Consider the following 22,499-nt stretch of genomic DNA (forward strand, 5'->3'; position numbering starts at 1 on the left):
TCCTTGCCTTGGCTTCACGCTTCTCGTTGCTTTTCAGGACTCACTAGACTGTTCACGCCCTTTGAGTGTGTTGTGAGCAAATTAAGAACAAATTGAAATCCCGTCAATAAGAAATCCTGGCAGAAACAAGTTAGCTAAATCTGTTTCTGTTTTCTCAGAAAAAAAAAAATGGAGTCTGTGGCTATGGTTTTCATCACATGTCCTGCTTCTCATGATCCCAAATACCTTCAAATTCCACTTCCTCTGCACTTTATCCCCAGTGACTAAAACACTAGAGGTGAGTGAGCCTTTGCTATTAACATCAGCACTTTTTGTCTATTTTGAGCGAATTGCTGTTGAACAGTCAAGGAGAGTCAGATCCATAAATCTGTGCCTGGCATCCGTACCTTGATATTCCGCAAGTTCAGTAGGGCTTGCTTCTTGCCACTGTTTGTGTACAGATAAAATCCAGCCTTGGGAAAATGTAGGGTCGTGCCAGTGGAGGGACTGATCAAGGGCTCCCTTTAGCTGATTTCTGATTCTATGGCTAAAAGGGGGCAGAAGAAAAGCTGTTTCTGGAGAATCTTGATGTATCTTGGAATCTTGAGCTAGGTGCTGCTCAGAAAGCCAGGTTAGCTCTTGGGAAGAAGAGAATAATTTTAAGCATTTCTGCTTGGGCATCGTGTATGATAACTGTGTAAACATTAATGTTGTTTAATTTGCTGTCTTTCCCCATTTCCTTAAATTATGTGTGTTAGTGCAAAAGGCTTTAGCTGCACTCGGAGATTTCCCCTGGCAAGAGGGAGTTGCGTAACGTAGGGAAAGGAATAGCAGTGTGAACGCAGATGGAGTCTTAGAAATGATCTCCAGCACTGTAATGTAGAATAATGAGGTGATAGGGTTTTCAGATAGCTTCATCTTTTATATTTGTATGGAGATCAGGAAAAAATGAAGTAATTTGAGTAATTTGTAGTTTGTAGGAATAGTGGAGACAAGCACAGATTTCACGAAAGGGTTCAGAAGGAGCCCTTCACAAATGTCTCGGGGAGCCACGTTTGCACCTTAACAGGGAACAAATGTTCATTGGAGCTGGAGGTACTCATGCTAAAAATTGCGAGTGTCGGGGACCAAATTTGGGGCAGCTTGTCTGGAAACCAGAGGACTTGCCCGTTCAGCATTTCATCTTTGTTTCCCTTCTGATGACCATTACGATCATTAGCACATGGGATCTCTGACTGTTGATCTTGGATCCTCAACATCTGCTTTTGTTTGCATAGATTTGTGACTGAAATTTTGTTGCATACAAACATCTTGGACATATGCTGCATAGTAATGGGGAAAAAAGCACGCCAGACTCAAGTTGTTTTTGATCAAAATAGAAAAATGTGAAAAGGTCACAAATTAGAAGATTCTGCAGTGAGGTTTGACGTCTTGAATTTTACGCTACGAAAAATGAGGTTGGCTTAATTAGATGGAAGTTTCCTATTTGGGAAAAAAAATAATAATAGAGAAAAATATCCAAAGCTATAGGTAGGTAGATTTGTTGTATTATGATATTCTAGTTTTTGTTCTGTTGTTAATCATGGTCCAGTTCTTAAAGTGTGTGTTTGGTGATCTCATCTCATGACAGTTTATCTTGAGTTGACAGAATCTGTCTCACTTTTTTTTTGGAGGATATAAGGGTTTTGGCCAAGATTTTCAGGAGCTGTGAACAATTCTTGTTTAGAGAGAAGGGATTGCATGATTTATGAGAACAAGATTTTTTTTTTTTTTTGACTATTTTAAGCCCCAAATTGCTAGTCATGCTTTTGGTTATTTTGGCCCCCATGTTTCACATCAAGTGACAGCAATATGTGAGTGAATTAACTCCCAGAGTTTACTCCTGTTCCCTAGATATCTGGGGGGATTTTCACAGGCAGATGAAATAGAAATGTCTATGTGCACTTCAGCAGTTTTAGCCTCTTCATAAATATCCACATATCCCCAAAATCTCTGTGGCATATTGGAGTGGTGGTGGTCAGTGGTGCTGACACGCAAAGCTTCAGCTGTCTCTTGGCCATGACTTTCTGGATGTGTGTTTGCTTCCAGTCCTAAGAGTAGACTCTTTTGCAGTACTTCAGAGCTAGTGATTTTAAACTGTGTGTTATGTACAAACGTGCAGGGGGGCGGGAGGGGGTCTCGTAGAGGTCTAATGGCATGCCTTGGGGTTGACCATGTTGCTTGCTGGCAGTGAATGCACCATCAGCTGTTTGTATATGCCACATTTATAGGGAACTGATCAATGGGAGGTTGTGGGGGGGGTTGTTTATGCAAACTTTTAACTGTCCCATTCTCATCTCCCTCTACCTGCCAAGCTAGGATGGCTTAATAGGGCCAGCACAGCCACACAGGAAACTTGGAGCAGTCCCAGCCCCTCTTGAGCAGCTGGAGACACTTCCCACTCCTCTTGATTACCAGGTATGGGGAGCAAAAGCCCCAGGGGTGAAAAATTTGGTGGTGTCTGAGCTGTGCTGAAGGCAAGCCCCAAGTTCATGTGGAACTGAGGAAAGTAGTTGTGTTTTTTGGTGATAATGACAACTTGCTGTTTGGCAAAATCATCCCAGAATGGGAATCCAAGTGAAAACATGGTTGAGTTGTGCTGGCCGAGAAAGTGGTTGGAGTCCTAGGGCAATGGCAGCGTATCCTATATGGATATTACCAATACTGATATTACTGGACTAACTAAACGTGCTTCAGTATGCATATGTGTGTTTATGTACACATATGTGCTCTAGATCACACTATTGGCAAGTGCATAGATGCAGGCACCTGCCTTTACACATTTGTTGAAGTTGTCTCTGCAGCCAGGTTTCCTGATGGATGGTTTTCAATACAGCAGCTTCCCAGTTTGTCAAAGTCCACTATTTCCAAGCAAACAGGAGGCATGTGCAGACTGGGGAGCGCCCGCCCTGGCTTATGCAGGGCAATACCAGGGGCTCTTGCAAGCCATTAAACAGATACCTGGCGCATGCAAGAATTTAGCCCACTCAAACAGGGATCCTTGACTTCAGAAAACCTTTAATGTGGCCACCAGTATTGAAATACCCACCTTGCTTGGGAGAAGAAAAATACATATATATATTCCTGGGTGGCCAGCACTGCTGTAGGAAAAAGAGGGGGAAGGAGATGCAGGAGGTGCAAAGGTACATCTTTTCTTTCCCCTTCTTGCTCCTGCAACAAAACAATTCATTTGAATTGCTGTTGAGAACTCCCTCCCAGTGTTTTTTTCCTAACTTCTCCAGGGTTTCAGATGGACTCAAGGTATGCAGAGTCCACTGAGCTCGTTTGGCCAGTCTGCAGGGAAATGGGACCGAACTGTCCTCTATAAGCACAGGCCTTTTCTCTCTGGAAATACAAGGTTTCCAGGGGGCACAGTGAAGCACAGGTGTTTGGGCCAGTTACCATTTCCTGGTTTAGCTTCAGGAGCATTTTCCCATTTGTACCCAGCTTGTAGAGGTGGGCGCACAAAATTCAGGGGCACTGGCAGGAGGAGGAAGGGAAGAGGAAGGTTTTTAAGCTGCTCGCGACTTGCTTGGTGCAACTCTTTCCTTCACCCTGGGCATTTCGGGTTGAGGATCATGGCAGGGTTTGAGCACATCCTTGAATATGTTGCTGAATCCCAAGCCCAGACCACCTTGGAGCAAGAGGCTCGGCAGCCTATGGGGCCATATCCTGACCCCTCGAGCATCTGAGCGTGGCCCCTGGTTTCAGTGGGGTTACAGTTTGGTGTCCCATCTTGTTGGCACCCCTATCCTGGGCACCGCTGTCAGCATCGCTTGGGAAGAGGTTGTCATATCCTCAGATTTCCTTCTTCCTTGGGGCCCCATGACTGCCCACGAAGGCTCAGTTTGACCTTCAGTGGGGTTTGGCCCCCAATAGCCCTTCAGGTTTTCCACATTGCAGCCTTTGCTTGCCAGGGGTGCTGGTCAGGATGGGGAAGAAGGGAACTGGGGTGAGCAGGGACACCTGCAGCCTACATTTGGGGTAGAGGCAGACGATACCTAGCACATGGCAGACTTTATAGCAAGTTTTGTTTTTTGTTTTTTTCCCATTTCTGTAAATAGTAATGTATAAATGATGACAAGACAGTGTGGAAATTATTAAAAAATGCGTCTTTTGTTGTTGTTTTTATATTACCTCATTCGGCAAGTTGTTTTACGATGACTCAATGATGCTTTATTTATATTGTTTGTACTGTAATTAAAACGATTGACAAACATTTCACTTTGCTTGTGGTTTCCTATGATTTTTGTTTTGATTGAATATGCCAGTTTGTATTATGTTTCCCTTTACTCTCTCCGCATTGAGATTTTTGTGTCAGCTGTACAGTATTCTGAATAAAAAATAAAAGAAAAAAAAAGAAAAAAATGTAAAGTACTGCAGAGAGGGACTGCTATATTGTATAGGTCTCTTTCTAATAAAGACAAGAAAACATGTTCGTCACAGCTTTGTCCCTTGCTTGAGTCTTCTGCACAGAGTTACTGGGAGACACCTGCCCTGGCCCTACTTTCTTCTTGCACTAATGATGAGATACTGTCACTCTTTGCTGGTAATAAAGATGAAGTATTATCTGAAACCTGGGATGGAAGAAGAGCTGGTAATAGTGCAAATTGATAAATTAAAAAGCAATAAGTCACCAGGCTGTAATGGTGTATATCTAAGAGTTTGGAAAGAGCTTACGGACTAAGTGACAGATACGCTAGCAAAAATATGCGCTCTTTCATTAAAAATGGTTATTCTCCTGGAGGAAGAGAGAGTAGTAAATGTTGCACCTAGGCTTTAAGAGTCTCTGGAGGAGATCCAAGGAATTAGGCCAGTAACGGTTACATCTGTATCTGCTAAATTGGTTGAAATGATCATTTAAAATAAGAATAATAAAACATCTTTAAGGTCATGATACGGTAAAGTCTAATCACTTCTTTGAAGGAAAATCGTGGCTGTCTCTCTGAATTCTCTGAACAAGTCATGTAAAGCAGTGGACAGCTGATTGCTGCTTATTTACATTTGTAAAGGTCTTTGACAGAGCCCGATTGGGAGAAAAGACTCAAGAAGCTAAATAGGAACCAGGCAAAACACAAACTATTGCCATGGTTCAGAAGGCTCAGAGATGTGACCCGAGGAGAAACAAGGAGTGATCACTCCTCACCAGAGTAAACTGTCAGCTAGCAATGGGCCGCACAGCTCCAGGCCAAGACGGATGCATCTCAGCAGAAGGCTTCCGATAAGGTTAGCGGTAGCGGCAGGTAGTCTCCACCGTCAAGTCATGTGTAGCATTGCCAAAAGTTGTTATCAAGGTGGGTGCATAGAGAAGAGTAGATAAAATTCAGTAACTGTGTTTTTTTTTTTTTTTTTAAGGAACAAAATAGAAGATGTCTTAACGTGTTGTAAGGTGTCCTGAGCAAAATTAGGAATGTTCAGAAATTAATAGAGCTAGGAAGACATTGATAAAGTGGTGATTTGCCTTCAAAAAAATGACAAAAAGAGAGAAAGATTTGGTAACTATAGATAAGCAATGGAGAGAGAATGGATTCCATGGTGCATAGGCTGATGCTGAAGGCAACACATTCAAATCTGGCAACCAGGAGTAGAGTTTCTGCAGCGCATGGTCAGACTGGAGATCTTGCAGCAGTGGGAGAGGAACTCTTGCTCAAGAACTGGCAAGACGTGGAAGGTGAGTTTGCATCTTCATGGACTGAACAGGACTGCACAGAATATGGGGCAGGGGATTAGGCTGTTGTTTTGTGTCTGTCTGCATCTTGGCCAACGTTTCGTAGCTGTTTGGATTAGCTAGTTTGGATTAGCAAGTAGGCCATCTTGTAAGGCAGTCTTCTTCACCCCTGCTACGGCATTGCCATGGAGGAAGCCTGTTGCTCATGTCTAATCTCTGAGCTATATCTGTGCTGCCAACAACTAGCTTGGCAGGGGTGGTAGGCGATTTTGTTCCCAGATAGGGGATGAAAAAAGGTGAGGTTTATGCCCTTAACTCAGCAGGTTTCTCCTTCCTACCCTGCTGGGAGGTGAAGAGACCCTAGCAGAGAAGGTGCTGGAGAGGCAGCAAATCCTGCTGTGTGATGTGGTGCTGGGGACATGAGCGTCATATGTGGCCGGTCTCCCTGCAGGGATTTACCAATTCTGCTCGCTCTTTGGGGTTTCTTTGGGATTTGTTTGGGTTTTCTGCTTGCTTTTATGCTCTTCAGTCCTTGAGGTGCCCCAGGGAACCAGCACTGTAGGCGTTGGAAAAATTGAGTGAACCAAGACAGTTCGCTTGTGGATTGATTTTTTTTTTCCTTCTTTTTAAGTGTTTTGAGTCTGAATCACGGCTTTGTTGTGGAGCAACCATGCAGCTTTGTTCTTGTGAGGTTCTTCCACCATGTTTAACCCCCTCATGTATCGAAGCAGCCCCTGAAGCAGAGGTGGGAGCTTCTTGTTCCCCCCTCGTGGGTTTGAAATGTGAATTCAAACCTGAGACCTGTTGGGGATTCCCCCGGGTGTGAAGCTGTAGCGGTGTTTTAGGGCTCACCCATTTCCCCTTGCGTTTGCCCTCCTAAAGGGATGTAGGTTTTGATTTTGTGGCAGGCAAGACTGGCTGCTCTCTCTCTATCATGACCCTCCAAAGAGCTGCCTTCTTATAGAAGATCCTTGTGTCAGGGGTGGGTGAGCCGGTCTAAAGATGATTTTTTTATTCCTGCATTGCTCACCAGTCCCCACAAACCATTCCTCATGTACTTCTGAAACTCAGCTGCAGTTTCTGCAGTTCAGAAACTCACATCCCTAGGGAGAAAAGCAAATATTCTCCTCTAAGGCAACAGCCGTGGGAAAGGGCTTTTAAAGGAAAACTCTGTTGGTCCTCCATGATGGGAATAAGAGAAACTATTTTTTATTAGGACAAGGCAGTGATTACTTTAAACAAGACCATTGCTCTGCTGTAAGGCCTGACTCTGTTTCTACTCTTGCCTACAGAGCACCTGCTTTGGGGGACCCTGGGAGCAATCACTTGGGAAATCTGCTGCAGAGCCCAGAGGGCTGTTGCCCCATAGGCACCACGTGCCTTTAGTTCTCATTTAAAATCATGTCCTTGGTAATTTGACTTTTCCATATTTGCTTTTTAAAATGGATCCCTATTGGAGTGACAGGAGGAGCTAATGAAGATGCCACAGAGCAGTCGCGCACGATGTAGAGCAAGGATGGAGCCAAACACCAAGAGACAGCTTCCAGCTGAGTGTGGACAGGCAGAAAGAGCTAGAGCCACATCTGCTTATAAAAAAGGGATCTTGCTCACTCAAACTCAGCAAATTCCAGAGCCAACGGAAAGAGAATAGTTTGTGACCTTCAGTCTTCATAGATGTTGGGTAAGAGTGACCATGAGCAAAGATGCGCCTAAACCAATAGCATTTCTCCAAGCATGGCCAAAAGCCAGTGCTAGGGAAGGGCGTAAAGGAGATTTCATGATGCTTTTGCAGTGTGTTCTCCTGGCTGCTGTTTACAGCTCAGGGACTTCCCAAGCTGCCTGTGCTTTCTGCATATTTAATAATTCCCATTGGGTTTATTTCCCTGAAGCTCTTGAATCCATGAGAGCTTTTAGTAGCCACAACATCCTGTATCCCTCCTCCTCTTGCTCTTTACACAAGCCTGGAGAGGAAAAGTGGCAGCAGCTTCCACACGGTCTCTGACAGAGGGACACGGCCCATTTTGTGTCCCCGTGGCACCTTTCCCTGCACCTGCTCCCACCAGCAGTGCCCAACGTTCCTGCCTAGAGCGGCACAAGGAGCCACTGCTCTAGAGATGCCCTCTGGGCCTTCCCCTGAACACAGAAAACTCAACAGAAATCCAGGCTGGGGAGCATCACGGTCAACACACAGATCTTCCAAGATCAGGCTCTCTTTCCTTTGCCCCTTTCTTTTCCTCTCCTTATTTCTGTGTTCAGAGTGAGATAGATGACTATTGCAAGGAGAAGTTATATATGTATATTTTGTTTGTTTGTTTTGGTGAGGTCTTCCTATAGCATTGCAATTCCCATCAGAAATTATGCTTGGGCTATGACTTGGGAGAGCACAGATCAGCACAGGTTACAAGAAAGGAGCTGTTGGAGCTTGCTAGGGAAACACATTTCCTCGCAGTGAAATGCAGCAGGAAAACCACAAGGTCTTTTCTCTCAGGGACAGGCCTGGGAAACCCAGACGGCAGCAATTCATCTCGCCTAACGTCCAGTAAAGCCCTTAATTGCCCAATAAACGTGGTCGCAACAGCCGCACTTGACACGCAGCCGCGCTGCCAGCAATTAGCACTTATTTATTTGCATACTGCCCTGACCCAGCTCCCGCTCAGACTCTTTGCTTTTAAGCCAGGGAGATGCTTTGCCTTTGCCAAGGAGAGGAGAAGACCTGAAGCGGTGGAAGAAAGTGGCTGGGGAAGCTGCTCCCAACTGTTAATGGCCAGCCTCGTTGACTGCAGCTTTTCCCATAACAGAGCTTAATTAGCAAGCTAAACAGGCTGGAGATGGCTCCAATTTATTTATTTATTGACCGGCTGCCACTAATTGGCCTGGCCTGTCAGTCCTGGCAGTGCAGAGCACCTGCGCTAGGTGAGCCTGCACGGGAGCATCGAGGTCTGCAGCCCGGGTGGCCCTGGGCAGGTGCTGCTCTTGGCCAGAGCCCCGCTGGGGTCCCAGTAGTCCCCAGCAGCGTGACCAGGGATGGTGTCCTCCTCAGGGGGTGACCGCTTTTGGAGGTGGCTCTTTAGGGCCTCCTGCAACACCAGGTCTTGCTCTGCTTTTTCAGACCGCTCTTGCTGTGTGAAGACAATGTAGGAGAGATTTGTTTATTTATTTATTTATGTTCTTAAAAATGAAGGGATTTGTTGGATTTTTCTTTTCTGTGGGAAATCACTTCTGCAGGAAAATCACTTTTTGTGTTCCCTGGTTTTGCTGGACCACCAGAGGCTGATGCAGGGAGTCTCTCTCATGGAGGTAAGGTGAAATGACACTGCCACAGCAGCAGAGATGCCCTTCCTCCCCTGTGTTTGTGAGCCGTTGAGGTAGAAGAGCAGTTCAACCAGGGTGAGTAGAGGCCCCTTCTCCTGGAGCCCTCTTGCCTCAGCTCCTGCCCCTCCAGAAGTCTTTGAGGTCTTTACGCATAGGTCACTAAGGCATGGGGACGTACATTGAGATACCACCAAGTCAGCAGCATCTCCCAGCCCACGTCCCCCATTGCAGGGAGGAAAGGGAGGGCGACGCGATGCCACGGCAGCCGGGATGGCCCTGGCTGCGGTGCACCCAGCCCTTGGCCCAGGTGCCTCTTCCCACCAGGCGCCCAGGCTGAAGAACCTCCTTTCCCTCACTAGCCACCTCTGATCTTTAATGGCCCTTGGTATTTTAACCAAAAAGATGTGAAAAAGAGACGTAAAAAGCCTCATTTCTTATTTGATTCTACGCAGCTCGAGCTGCCAGCATTGCTTCTCTCACTGCCTTTCTACTGTTGATTAAAGAGCTCTCCAGGAGCAGCATTTTCTCCCCATGAAGGCACTTAGGGGCAATAATCAAGTCATTCCTCTGTCCTGGCCCTGAGAAGCCAGGCACCGGCTGCTTCCCGGGGCTTGGGATACAGCACAGGGATTCCCAGGGCCGGGATGCCCTGGTCTGGCCGTGATTTCCTGTGGTCTGTTAGCGGGAGTAATTGGGATCACCTGACTTTACAAATGGTGCTCTGCAGAAGGAGGCAGGAAGACAGATCGAGCTCAACTATTATTCATTAAGAAAAGTCCTTTATAGATCCCAAATTAACAATTTCTCTCAAAGAGGTTTCCTATTACCCTTCCTCCGTGGGAACTTATTGCCGCTTTGGAAATGTTGAAATATGGAAATAATTGGGGAGGGGGGGAAATAGCAGGTGTGAGCTTAGGAGCAGCGCGTCTGTGGAAGAAAATACAGATGTGTGTCTTAAAAATGACCATTAGCCTAATTCGGGAAGGCAATGGTTTTGATGGATACGAATAGACTATGGGCATAAGGATCTTCGGAAAAGCCCAAGTGGCTTCTCGGCAATGTAGAAATCATTTGGAAATACGGAGTCGTTGCCATCCTGGCAGCTTTTGGGAGTGTTGACTGACACGTGGCCAAGAGAGGAGTGTCCGGGGAGCAGCATCGAGGTTGTGCTGGGCAGCCCTTTGCCCTGAGCTCCTTGGGGCTGCCCAGTGTTTTAGGCTCCTGGGCTGGCCTCTGTGTGTCAGGGGTCTGTCTTGGGGGTATTTTTGGAAAACGTGCATTTTTGTTGTTGCTGACTGAATGGATTGTATCAATTGTTGTTGTTGTTTTCTGCAAGGACCACGAGCAGAAGGTTAATATGATGGAAAGCACACGCAGACCACATGGAGTTTCAATCACCTCAGTTGGGACTTCTTAGAGACTGTCAGGTGTCAGCTTGGGGAAAAAAGAAATGTATATGTGTGTCTATATAAACCCATATAGACGCCTCCCTGCTACCCCGCTCTTGAGGGCTGGTTTCAGGGCACCGAAGGAGCGTTTTGGTGCAGCCGGCCTAGGGAAGAGACAAGTGCTCCGGGCTCTCCGGAACGGCTGTGAGGGCCTGGGGCCCGCGGAGCCGCGGGGCAGGGGCGGCGAGGGAGTCTGCGGGGCCGGAGGGAGGGCGGCCCCGGCGCGATGGGCGCATTTAATAGGATCAGGTCAGTGTAATCCTGTTTCAGGCATTGTAATTCAGGCAGCCGCGGAGACCTCCGACTATAGGCGAAAGGGGCTTTTAAAACCCTCCGCGGTGCTGCCACAAAGCTGGAGGCCGGGGCCAGCACAAAAGCGCCCTGGAGGATGAAGTGGCTCGAAATAAATAGATTAAGGAGCTCTGGAGGCCGGGCGTAGCGGGAGAGGGGGAAAAAGAGCAAGAGAGCAGCACTGGGGGGGCAAGAAGGGTCCCGGACTCTTGGGGCAGCGCCAGACCTGGAAGTCTGCTGGGGTTGGGGGCCATTTTTTATAGTTTATGGGTTTTTTAATATGTAATTTAATTTGGAGTTCCTACAGGTTGTTCCTGTGCGCACAGCATCATTCCCCTGTTTCTGGGTGTTGGCTGTGGCCACTTGCGCGACCTCAAGGCCCCGGGGTGTCCGTTGTGGGGGCCGTGGAAGGGAGATGGACATGAGCCCATCCCCGCTGCCTCCTGGCGGGAAGCGGCACCTGTGGGGGCAGCGGTGCCGGCAGGAATGCAGAGGCCTTTTGGGAAGGGGGAGATGCTCAGGAGGAGTTTAGTGCTGACGGGAGGGAACAGGCCCTGGTCCACCCCCTCCCCGGCCAGGCACAAAGGGGCCTGTAGCATCCCCAGGGCAGGGGGCAACTCGGAGGCACCGCGCCGCCGCTTGCCAATCACTGCCGCAATAATTAAAGCAATTAAGTCAGTGCAAACAAGAAACAAGACGGGAGGCAGCGCTGCCCCTGTCGAGGAAGGGGGCTCGGCCCGGGCGCGTGGCGGCGGCGTCTTGCGTGCGCCGAGTTTGCAAGGTCTCGGCAGCAAGGCCCAGGCTGCCCGCCCTGCCCCTGCCTGGGGTGCCCCACCGTGAGGGGGGATTTAAAAGCAGTGATGTCTCATTTAAAGGTGGAGGGAGGAACCATGATGTGGGCCGCACGCCTGGACAGACCGACTAGAACGAGGCTTAAAAATCCCATAATTGCGGGGTTTTTCTTTTCCTTTTTTTTTTTTTTTTCCAGAGGGGCCAGTGGGGAGCATCCCCCCCTCCACCTTTGGGCTGGTGCGGAGCAGGCCGCTGCCCTCACCCCGAGCGCTGCCGCTATTTGATGCGCAGATGCAAGAGGAATTTATTGTAACAACAAATATAGTGATGTCAAAACCCAACCTTGGATTAAAGCCGGCAGCCAAAGGGGAAGTGTATTAATTTCCAACAGCATCAGAGGCCAGTGCCTATTAGGCCGAGCTATTCTTCAGACCCCCCCATCAGAATTAATCATTGGGAGTTAATTTGAAGCTCAGACAAGTTGCTGTTAATTTAGTGCGGGGAGGACGGGATGGAATAAAAAGCGGAGGTGCTGGCCGGGCCTCCTGGGTCTCATTAATCAGCGAGCTGAGACGGCCTGGCTTGATTACAATTTGCAAAAAAATTCATTAGAGCCGGGGCGATTGACAATTTTTCTCTCTGCCTCTGATCTGACTCATTAGGCAGCCAAATGAAAGCCATGATGATGGTGATGATGACAGCTATCAACCCCCTCGCTTGTTTATCTCCTTCTCCCGCGGCCCGGCCCGGGGCTCCCCCTGCAGCCCAGCTCCCCTGGAGGGGGCACGGGGGAGCGCGGACCCCGGCGCGGGGAGGAAATAACTTCGCAGCGCCCAGGGCAGATGTGGGGTTTTTTCCTTTTTCTTTTTCTTTTTTTCCCCCTTTCTTCTTCTTTTTTTTCTTTAAAACGGCGCTGGGAGAGTGGGGAAAGAGGCAGCTGCTCCTCCTGCAAATGCAGCCCCCGGGGTTGCGCTTTGCCAACGGCTCCCTCTTCTCCCCCCGCTCAGAAAAATAAAAAAAAAAATCCTGAAAATTTTAAGTAAATTAAAAGTCTCCAAAACGGAGCGGCCGCAGAATAAATAGTAATTTAAGGAAGGCGCAAGGTTGTTTAAAAAGCCGAAATTGCCCTCTTGCTCGCGAATGCTGTTTTGGGGTAGAGCCTTCCCCAGCTCGCTCTTTTTATTTAAAGCCGTCCCGGCCGCTTTTCGCTCGTTAAAAATAATAGAGCCCGGGCTGGAAAAGAGGGGGAGCGGGGGCCGCGCTGGCCGCTTGCTGGGGCGCCCGATTTTAATAGGGGACGGTTTGGAGCGGGGGAATTGCGGGTACCTTCCCCCGCTCCGAGCTCCTTCCAGAGCGATTCAACCCCGGCGCTAAAAAAATAATGAAATAAAAATAAATAATAGACAGAAATAATGATGAAGAGCAGCGGATATAAATTATGTCAATTCCGGCGCTGAGCGCGGCGGAGCCTTCGTGTTGGAGCCGGTGCCTCCGGAGCGGGTGGCTCCTTGCGGCACCTTCAGCTCGTCGCTTTTCTGTCCGCGCTCGCTTTTTAATTTTATTAGAGGTTTTTCCCCCCACCTCGGACCGGCAGATTGATGCGTTTTCATCCCTGCCTGGCCGCAAACTGCCCCCGACGGGAGGCGCCGGCAGCTCCCGCGGCCGCAAGCCAAGTGCGGGCTGGCTTGTGCCGAAAGAGGGGGGAAAACGGGGTAAAAAACAGGGAAAAAAGACACACACACACAAAAACACACTCTCTCCGGCCCCGTTTCGCCCTCGCTGCCCCATCGCGCCCCTGCCCTGGCCGCGTTGTCGGGACGGCGGGAGCAGAGCCGGGATTTACCCCCGTTGGCGGCGAAAACCGGCGAAATCTGTTTGGGGGCAGGAGGGTGCAGGGTGCTCGTGCCCCCCAAGCGACCCCCATCTCGGGGCCGGCCGCCCCCGGCCCGGCGCTTCGGGGCTGCCTTTCTTCACTCTAAATCCGTTTGCGGCGGCTGCAGCCCCCTCGCTCCTCCGCCCTCTTCTATTTTTCCCACCTAAAAAGGAGAAACTTTTTTTTTTAAAACCCCTCTCCCCCGTTCTCCGCCCCCGACCATAAATCTGGCGGTGCCACAGAGGGAGCGCGGCCCCGGCGCCGCCACCGCGCTTCGCTTTGGCTGCGCAGGCGGGGGGAAAGGGAAAATCCCCCCCGAGTCCCAGCAAATCCCGCACAGAACGGGCACCCGGGGGGGCGGGCGGGCGGGCGGGATTTTTTGTTTGTTTGTCTTTTTCTTTCTTTGTCGGTTTTTATTCACAAGACGGAGTTTGCTTTTAAATTTCATAACTTATAAGGAAATAAGCTACATCATAGAAATAAATTAAACACAATAGAGAAGATCGTGCTTTTTTTCCCCCCTCTCTCTCTCTGTTTAAACATGGCTTGGTAGAATAGGCAAACCAAATCGACAGAAAGCCAGGCAAAAAAATATATTAAAAAAAAATGTCACCCAGTGCCTGCCACTCGGCCATCCAAAATAAAATAATATAACAACCAAGGCAAGAAACTAAACCCTTAGTTTTCTTTCGTTTGTTCTCTGTCTTTACCTTTCGCCCCGATAAGAAACAAAACCCCAAAGGCGGCTAAATGTGCGCTGCAGGTTTCGCTGGCGATGGCGCTGCCGGTGACGGAGGGCACGGGCAGATTTGCTGCGGGATCCGGCGATGCCGCTTTGATGCTTCCTCGGTCCCCTCGCAGCCAAGGTGTCGCAACTGAGAAAGCACCGGTATGTACAAAGTAGGGCAGTTTAATAATAATAAATATCTGTGTGTCTCTTCCAAGATTTGATATCCCAGCTCCGAAGCAAAACACAATTTCAAGCCTCTTCCCTTCAGGTTCTCTGTATGGGGAAAGTTTCGCTTTGAAATTCACTGGGATTTTTGGTGTGCGCATGGGGATTTTTTTTTTGTTGATGGATTGTTTGCTTCTCTTGTTCTTGCTATTTTGGGGAGGGCACTGGCTGATCAAGCCCCCCCCGCCCCCGGCCCTGTTTCCCCAGCTTGGAAACTTTTGCATCAGACCTCACGGCTCTGCGGGCAGGGGGAGATGCTCAGGGTCTGGCTTGCTCCAGCTGCTGGTGCTGACTTCTGATGGCGAACCTGCTGACATGCACGGGGATGGGCACCACGATCTTGGGGTTGCGGGACGGCTCGCCCGTCTTGGAGTTGGCATTGCCTGCCTTGACCCGTTTCCACTTGGCCCGCCGGTTCTGGAACCAGATTTTGACCTGCACCTCGCTGAGTTTGAGGGCGTGCGCGATCTGCGACCGCTCCGTCAGGGACAGGTACTTTTTGCAGTGAAACTCTTTCTCCAGCTCCAGCAGCTGCTCGCTGGTGAAGGCCGTCCGCCGCCGCCGGTTCTTGCCCGTGGACGTGGTGCTGCTGGAGCCGGGGGTGTGCTGGGGGTTCTCCTCCAGCGCCGTGCCAGAGTCCTCTTCCTTGTGGGCCGCCTGCCCGGGGACGTTGTCGTCGGAGCTGTAGTCAAGATCGCTGTCCATGGAGAAACTTTCCTCCTTGCCTTTTGCGTCTTCTTCCGCCTTGGCATCATCCTTGCTCTGTGCCCGGAGAGCCCCAGCTGGAAGCCAAGCAGAAGCAATTCGTTACCGTTTCGCTACCATTTCGCAGTGGTCACCCCGCAGCCCCTGTGCCACCCCGGCCCGCGCAGCTGCCACCCCGATTCTGCTCCTGTTATGCTGCTGCTGCCATTGATTTTTTTTCCCCAGGATTTGCGCGATTTGGGTCCATTTGCTCCCGGGTTAAGCGGCAGAGCATCGTAACTGTCCTCCCCTCGGAGCGAGGCGCCGCTCGCCCACCCCGCGCTGCGGGTCGTATCCCCCTCCCCGGCCGAGGCGAGCGCGTCCCCCCCGGGCCGCTCAGCGGGGCAGTCCCGGCGGCGGCTCCCCCGTTCCCACCGCGCTGTCGGGGCCGCGCAACGGGAAGGCCGAGGGGGGGTCCCAGGCAGCGTCGCGGCGCTCACTCACCCAGGGAGGCCTGGACGGCGTCGGCGGCGGGGAAGGGCAGCAGGGCGCCCTCCTTGCCCAGGAAGCCTTTGCCGTCGTCGCCGCCGCCGTCCGGGGGGAGCCCGTCGGCCTTGTCGAAGTTGCCCGCGGGCGCGAACTTCCTGGCGGCCTCCTGGTGCTGCTGCGGGGAGGCGGGGAAGGTGCCGGGCAGCGTGGCCATGAGGGTGGAGGTGAGGGCCATGCCCTGCGCCAGGCTGGAGCAGAAGCCGCTGGGCAGGCTGGGCAGCTGGTGGTGATGCGGGTGCGCGGGGGGCAGCGCGGGCTGGAGCGCGCCCTGCGGCAGCGCGGGCGGCGGCGGCGGCGGCGGCGGCAGCACCACGGGCCGGTAGGGCATGAACATGGGGTAGCCGGTGTAGACGAAGTGGCCCGGGGCGGGCGGCGGGGGGCTGCCGATGAGCGAGTCGATGCTGAAGGCCGTGCTGCTTCCCAGCGGGCGCTGCATCATCATCAGCGAGGGCTGGAAAGCCGCGCTCATGCCGGGCCGGCGGAGCGGCGGCAGCGGCGACAGCGACCACCTTCCTCCTCCTCCTCCTCCTCCTCCTCAGCGCGGCGCGGCGGCCACGCGTGGGGCCGAGCCGGGGCGGAGCGGGGCCGCGGCCCGGTGCCGCCGCGCGCACATCGGGGCCCGCTCGCCCCCCGCTGCCGCTGTCCGTGCGCCCCCGCGGAGCCCGCGCGCCGCCGCCGCCGCTCTCTGCCCGCGCGCGCTCCCCCGCGCCCATTCACATTTTGCCCGGCTCGGGACGCGGCCCGCCCCACGTGGCCGCCGCCGCCGCCGCCCATTGGACGGAGGGGGACGGAGAGGCGGGGCGATGCGCAGAGGCCACGCCCCTCGCCACGCCTCCTCCCGCGCTCCGCGGCTGGACGGGGCGGCCACGCGTGTGCGTGTCGTCCTCCCCCCCGTGTCACCCCCGGCCGCGCGTGGCCGCCCCGTCCCAACGATGCCCCCCGGGCTCGTCCATTGCGCAGTGCTGTGGAGGCCCTCCTCGTCGGGGGAAGCGTACGCCAGTCCCCGCTGGACAGGGAGGTTTGGAGCGGCGAAAACCGCCCTAAAAATGAAAAGAAGAAAAAAGAAAAATTAAAGAAAAATTAAAGAAAAAAGGAGGAAAAGTAAAGAAAAGAAGAGAAAGTAAGAGAAAAAAAAGAATAAAAAAGAAAATAGAAAATAGAAAAGAAAAAAAAAGGAAAGAAAAAGAACAACGCTGTTTTATTCACGCCTTTTCTCTCTTTTTTTAGCTCTGAAAAGCCCCCAAATAGGCTCCATGTGGTTCAGGGTAAAGTCAGCCCCTGGCTCGGCTTTGAAATCGCGGCTGCAATTATGTAAAGGAGCCATTCAGCCACGCGGGGCGGAATTAAAAGCGGCCGCCGCTGCCTCCCGCGCCGGGGAGAAGCCCTCACGTGTGGGGCCGGCTCAGGCCCCCCGGCCAACACGACGCCTTCGGTGGGACAAAAGGTGGATCGGTGGGGAGGAAAAAGGGGAAAAAAAAGAAAGAAAAATTAAAAAGCCCTCGAACTTGTAAATCGGACATCGAGGGATCTTTGAGCGATTTTCAAGGCCATAAATAATGACCAAGGGACCAGGTGAGAAGGAAAACCGTGGCAATTAATGGAGCTTCCCAGCCAAAGATGGAGTGGTCTGCAAAATAAAGTTCAATGCAAGGGAAAAAAAAAAAGACTGAAAGAAAGAAATGGGGGGAGGGTCCGGGGAGAGGGATCCTCCCTCCTCTGGTATCTGCTCCTGCTTCGGGGATGTTGCGGCCTTCCTAGGACCACAGGACCGGCTGCCTCTCCAGGCTTATTAATATATGGGAATATTAATATATGAGTTGGATGATGGGCAAAGGTCCCAGCCCGCTCCCTGCACCTGACAGGTCACCATAAATATGTCCCCCCCAAAAAATATGTGTGTGTGTATATATATATAAATGAAAAGTATTCTGTGCATGCAGAATACCACTTTTAGGTTGGATCTGGATGGAAAAAAAAAGAAAAAAAAAACTCTGAAGCAGCTGAAATGTGGGCAGGTTTGACAGTGATGGCAATGTCTGCCGGTGGTGGGAGATGCGGATCTGGGCGAAGATCTGGGGCTCCTTTCCCACATTGAGGGACTTGCAAATGTTGACTTGCCCTGTTCACTTCCACAGGTCCCAGCTCTGTACTGTGGGGAGGCACTTTGTGTGTTTTGGTTGTTTAAAGATGGGCAGAAAAAAAGGTTTTAAAAAAAATAATAAAATAAAACAAGAGGAAAGAAAAAACACACACACACAAAAAAGGCAACTCCAAGAGGTCCTTTCAGGAGCCCCTGGCGGGGGGATCTCATTCCCCGACGAGGGGTCGGGAGTGGCGCTGGGTACAGACACCCAACTCCCGCAGCTGTTTTTATTGTCAGCCCGCTTCAAAATTTGCCCACAAACAAGTGCCTCGGCAAGGCGGCCGCATTATTTCGGGCGAGAATAGGCTTTTGTTCGAGCACATAATTAGCTGATTTTTCTCTGGAGGAAAAAAAGAAAGAAGAAAAAGAAGAAAACGCCAGCGATTCCCGCTTGCCGGCGGAGCAAGCGGAGCGTGATCGTGCCTGGGAAGTGCAGCAGGCGGCGGGGAGGCCCGCTGTGCTCCGAGGGATAAGTGGGAACCATGGGGGGAGCCCAGGAGGACATGGGCCATGGTGCTGTGATGGTGATACCATAAATCCTCCTTCCTGGCCCTGAGGTGATGTCCCATTGAGAAGGAACCTGGCAGAAGGACCCTTGGAGGGTCACCAAGTGCTCACCCGCTGCTTGCTAAGGTGTCCGTGGCCATGGCTCTCTTGGAGCAGCGAGGCAGCACAGTGGAGAAGGGCTTTCCAAGAGATGTCCTGGGCTACCTCAGCTGGGTGACCGCCAACCATCAAGTGGCCTCTGACCGGTTCTGTTCAAAACCCCTCTCAGGGCCTGCTGGCCAAATGGAGCAGGCTGTAATGAGGGGACTCACTCCGGTTTAAGTGAAGACCTGGTGAGGGCTGGGATCATGGGCCAAGCAAGGAGCCGCTTGAGAAGGTCCCAAGGAGGGAGAGGAAGCAGGGACAGAGCAACCTGAGGATGGGCCTCTCTCAGCAGTGTCGGACACAGGGGACACCAGCAGCTTCTCCCCAAGCATGGAGGAGATGGATGCAAATGCTAGGGAGATGCTGGAGCCCTCCAAAGTCAGGGCATGTAGGATATAGCTGCTTAGGGCAGCTACCGAGCTGGGGAGGCAACAGGATCTGCCATGGGCTGCTGTTTGAGGGCAGCTCTGGGGCCAGACCAGGCTCCTTGTCCCCATCCCCGGGCTGCTCCAGCCCTCCCTGCTCCACATCAAGCACCTGCAGCACCTGAGCGGTGGCCATCAGGCTGGTCCCGGGGCTCATGAGGCGGCCACAACACGGGCTCATCTCAGCCTCTGGGAGTGGGGAGCAGAATTTGGCCCTTGGCAAGTGACTTTTCCTTTGCCCGGCTGGAGGGGGGGGGGGGGGAGTGAAGAGCGTGCAGCGCCTTGGGGCGCTCCCTCCTTCCCCCCACCTCTCAGCTCCGTCCACCCTCTCGGTTTTTAGGAGCGGGGACGGACCCTCTGCTCCTTCATCACCACGAGCTCCCTTGCCCGGTCCCGCCTGAGCTCCCCGCACTGCGGGCAGGAGCCGGGCGCTGCGGGGGGGGGGGGGCTGCACCGGGAGCCCCCCCGCCCCGGGCCGGCTCCAGGGTGCTTGTTTGGGGGGTCGGGGGGGAAGGGGATTTTCCCCCTCCTTCGCGCACAGCTCCCATCCCCTGCACGCGAGATAAACCGGGGTTTTTGATTGTGGGTTTTTTTTTCCTTTTCTTCTTCTTCTTTTTCCTTTTCTTTTTTTTTTCTTTTTAAAATATACATATATATTTAATTTCGTGTTTTTGTTTTATTTCGCGGTTTCGAATAAATTTGAAGTCTCCTGTCGCCAAGAGGATCCCCTCCTCGAGATTTTCACTCTAAAAAGGGAGGAATAATAACGCAGTGTATAAGGGGAGGTTGGAAAAAATACAGTAAAATAACGAGATTTGGGTTCGGTAATCCAGGTTCGTGTCCCGAAATTCGTTCAGTTCATAACGGAAGATAGTTATTATTATTTTTCCCCTTCTTTTTTTTGTATATATATAGAGATAGATGCATATGTGAATATACATGTATTTAAATAGCCCAAGTCAACATATTTGAGGCGCACTGGAAGCAGGGGCTCCTGGTTCCCCACTGGCTCCGCGGAGGGGTCTCCAGCGCGCGAAGCCGCCCGCCCGCCCCCGCGCGCGGCCGCTTTCCCACGGGCTCCGGCGCCCGAATCCGCCCGCTCCCGATCCCGAAGAAAAGTCGCAAATATTCCCGGGTCAGGGGGGCAGCGGCTCATTACAGCCGCCGCGGTCCTGCCGCTGCAGCGCGGACATTAAAGCGCAGTATTTTTCAATTAGAGCTGACGAATTCAATCAAAATTCCATAGATTAGGATGAAATGAGGCATGGGTCATTTACAGGGGAATTTAATTGCAGAGCCATTAGACAAATAGTATATTTGCCATTCTCACATTATCCATCATTTTCGACATCAATAGAAGGAGCCGCATCTTTGCTAATACGGCAGCACTTCCCAATCTCTGCCCGTAAACACTCCCTTTCCCCCTCATTCTCCCCCCACCCCCAACAAGCTCCTGATTATATCTGATTTCATTTAAAGCCATGGGGGATTATAAATGTGCATGCAATCAGGTTCATTAGGACTTCCAAATCTCATTTCTGATTTGTATTGCTTTGCGGCTCGCCCGCCTCGGTGCGGCGGGCGCGATGCCTCCGCTTGGAAAATCAAATGCGGTTTCATTACCGGAGCCAGATTACGCCCGTGATGAGCCTTTTCCAGCCACCCAGCCCCGAGCCTCTTATCCCCCCCTCAAAAAAGCCCTCCTCGTCTGCCCCAAACGTGTCCCCAGGGGGCCCGATCCGGCGCGGCGCGGGGGGAAGGGGAGAAACCCGACGGCGCTGCCCGAGCCTCGGGGGGCCGCGATGCGCCCCGGCCCGGCTGCTCCCGCGGCTCCCCGCGAGCAGGGCTGTGTGTGTGCAGCAGTGCGGGTAATTCCCATTATTTGGAAATTATTTCGAGGCCGCTCCGCAAAAAAAAAAAAAAAAAAAAAAAAAAAGAAAAAAAAAGCTCATGGCCGGGACTATCGGCGTTTTATTGCTGCAGGTCGGAAAAAAAAAAGAGAAGGAAAAAAGAAATAGGAGGGAAAAAAAGGGGAAAAAAAGGAAAAAAATAAAACGAGACGGGCCAGCCCCGCCACAAGAAAAGGCGAGGAGCGAAGGTCTCTGACATTTTTTCCGTAATAGCAGCTTAATATTAACCGCATTTCATAAAACACGTGCATCAAGATAGACTCAAAAATAAAGAAAAAAAAAGAAAAAAAAAAGAAATCAAAAAACCTCTCGGAAAGCCTTCATTTCACCCAAACGCATCGTGTGCTCAGCGCTGCGTTAGCTGCCTCAGTAATTTAATTGGAAGGAAACGTGAAAAATGTGTCATTTTTGGAAGAAATTTATGCATCGCTTCCTGGAAATCTCATTGTCTTAACTAGCAGCCGCCTGCGTCCTGTTTAGCTGCCGTAATCGCCTTTTTATGGGGCTCCGTATTACAAGTTAATGTGACCTCCTGTCTTCAGCCGCGGGAAAAATGAGCCCGCGCCCCGGCGGCTGCGGCCCCCGCGCTGCCCCCCGCGCGCCGCCCACGAAAACAGACGGAAAACAACCTCCAAACTCGAAAATTCCCCCCATATATAATTTTTTCTTCTTTTTTTTTAAATCTGTGTGTTTTTCTTTTGTTTTAATTTTAATTTTTCTTTTTCCCCCGTGTTTTTCGGGGGCCGCGCGCCGCCGTGCCCAGGGCGCCCCCTGCGGGCCGCGGGCGCCGCAGCCGCCCACGCGTGTCCGCGGCGGACGCCCCCACGGGGCGAGGGCGCAGCCGCCCTTCCCCGATGGCAGAGTTTGGGGAGGCTTCTTTTTTATTATTATTTCTTTCTCCCCCCCTTAATAACTTTTTTAAAAGCAGGACAGCAAGGCAGAGGCAGGTGGGGGATTTTTTCCCTCAATTTGCTCCCACTGTGGGACTCGGCCCCCCGCCACCTTGCTGGATGGTGACATGAGGTGCACCTGCCACCCGCCCACGTGCACAGGGCCCACACCAAGCACGCACGGGAGGCGATGAACTTGTGGCTGGTTTTTTATTGCCCTCAGGGACCCAGCCGTGACACGTTTTCCTTAAAACTCCGGAATGTAAAGGAAAAAATAAAATAAAATAAAATAAAATAAAATAAAATAAAATAAAATAAAATAAAATAAAATAAAATAAAATAAAATAAAATAAAATAAAATAAAATAAAATAAAATAAAATAAAATAAAAAGCCACCCCCTCCACGAAGTGTGAGGTCTCTGCAGAGATCTGGGGATGCTGGAGGCGGGCAGACATGGCGAGGGAGGTGGCAGCAGTGAGGCCTGGCAGCAGCGCTTCCATGCACTCTCCCTGCTCGATGCTTCACAGGTGCCAGACAGGGGGAGGTGGAGGGTGACGGGTCCCGTGTCCCCTCCCCACGTACACCTGGGCTTTATAAACCACTCGTGAGGGCAGAGGGGAGCGCTGTGGGTGGCTGGGAGCTGCTGGGTGGAGCGGTGGCAGCGCTCTTGCCGCTGCGGGCGTTAGGAGCCCTGCTCTGCTGCGGGTACGGGCGTATGTTCATGCGTGCGCTTGCTGCGGCCCAGCTGGCACTGGGGAGGCTGGGGGTGCTCTGGGGAAACAAGTGCCGTGGTGGTGGCAGCCCCCGCTCTCTTGCTGCTCCTGGTGCCTTTGGCTGAGTTGCTATGTGAAAAGAAAGGTCCAGTCAGTCTCCACTGCCCAAGGTGGGA

At 51.6% G+C, this 22,499-nt stretch overlaps 1 protein-coding gene across 1 annotated transcript; it reads right to left on the reverse strand.

Annotated features, from left to right (window-relative positions):
* Positions 1–14,615: 14,615 nt before the first annotated feature.
* On the reverse strand, positions 14,616–16,059 carry GBX2 (gastrulation brain homeobox 2). Its single transcript, XM_088523781.1, has 2 exons — positions 15,546–16,059; positions 14,616–15,139 (listed from the first exon to the last, which is right to left on the reverse strand). The coding sequence occupies exons 1-2, from the start codon at positions 16,057–16,059 to the stop codon at positions 14,616–14,618; spliced, it is 1,038 nt and encodes a 345-aa protein (XP_088379907.1).
* Between the last annotated feature and the right edge of the window lie 6,440 nt (positions 16,060–22,499).

This window comes from Tinamus guttatus, unplaced genomic scaffold (assembly GCF_059628265.1).
Source record: "Tinamus guttatus ecotype Peru unplaced genomic scaffold, ASM5962826v1 Tinamus_guttatus_pri_ptg000197l, whole genome shotgun sequence".
Classification (NCBI taxonomy): Eukaryota; Metazoa; Chordata; class Aves; order Tinamiformes; family Tinamidae; genus Tinamus; species Tinamus guttatus.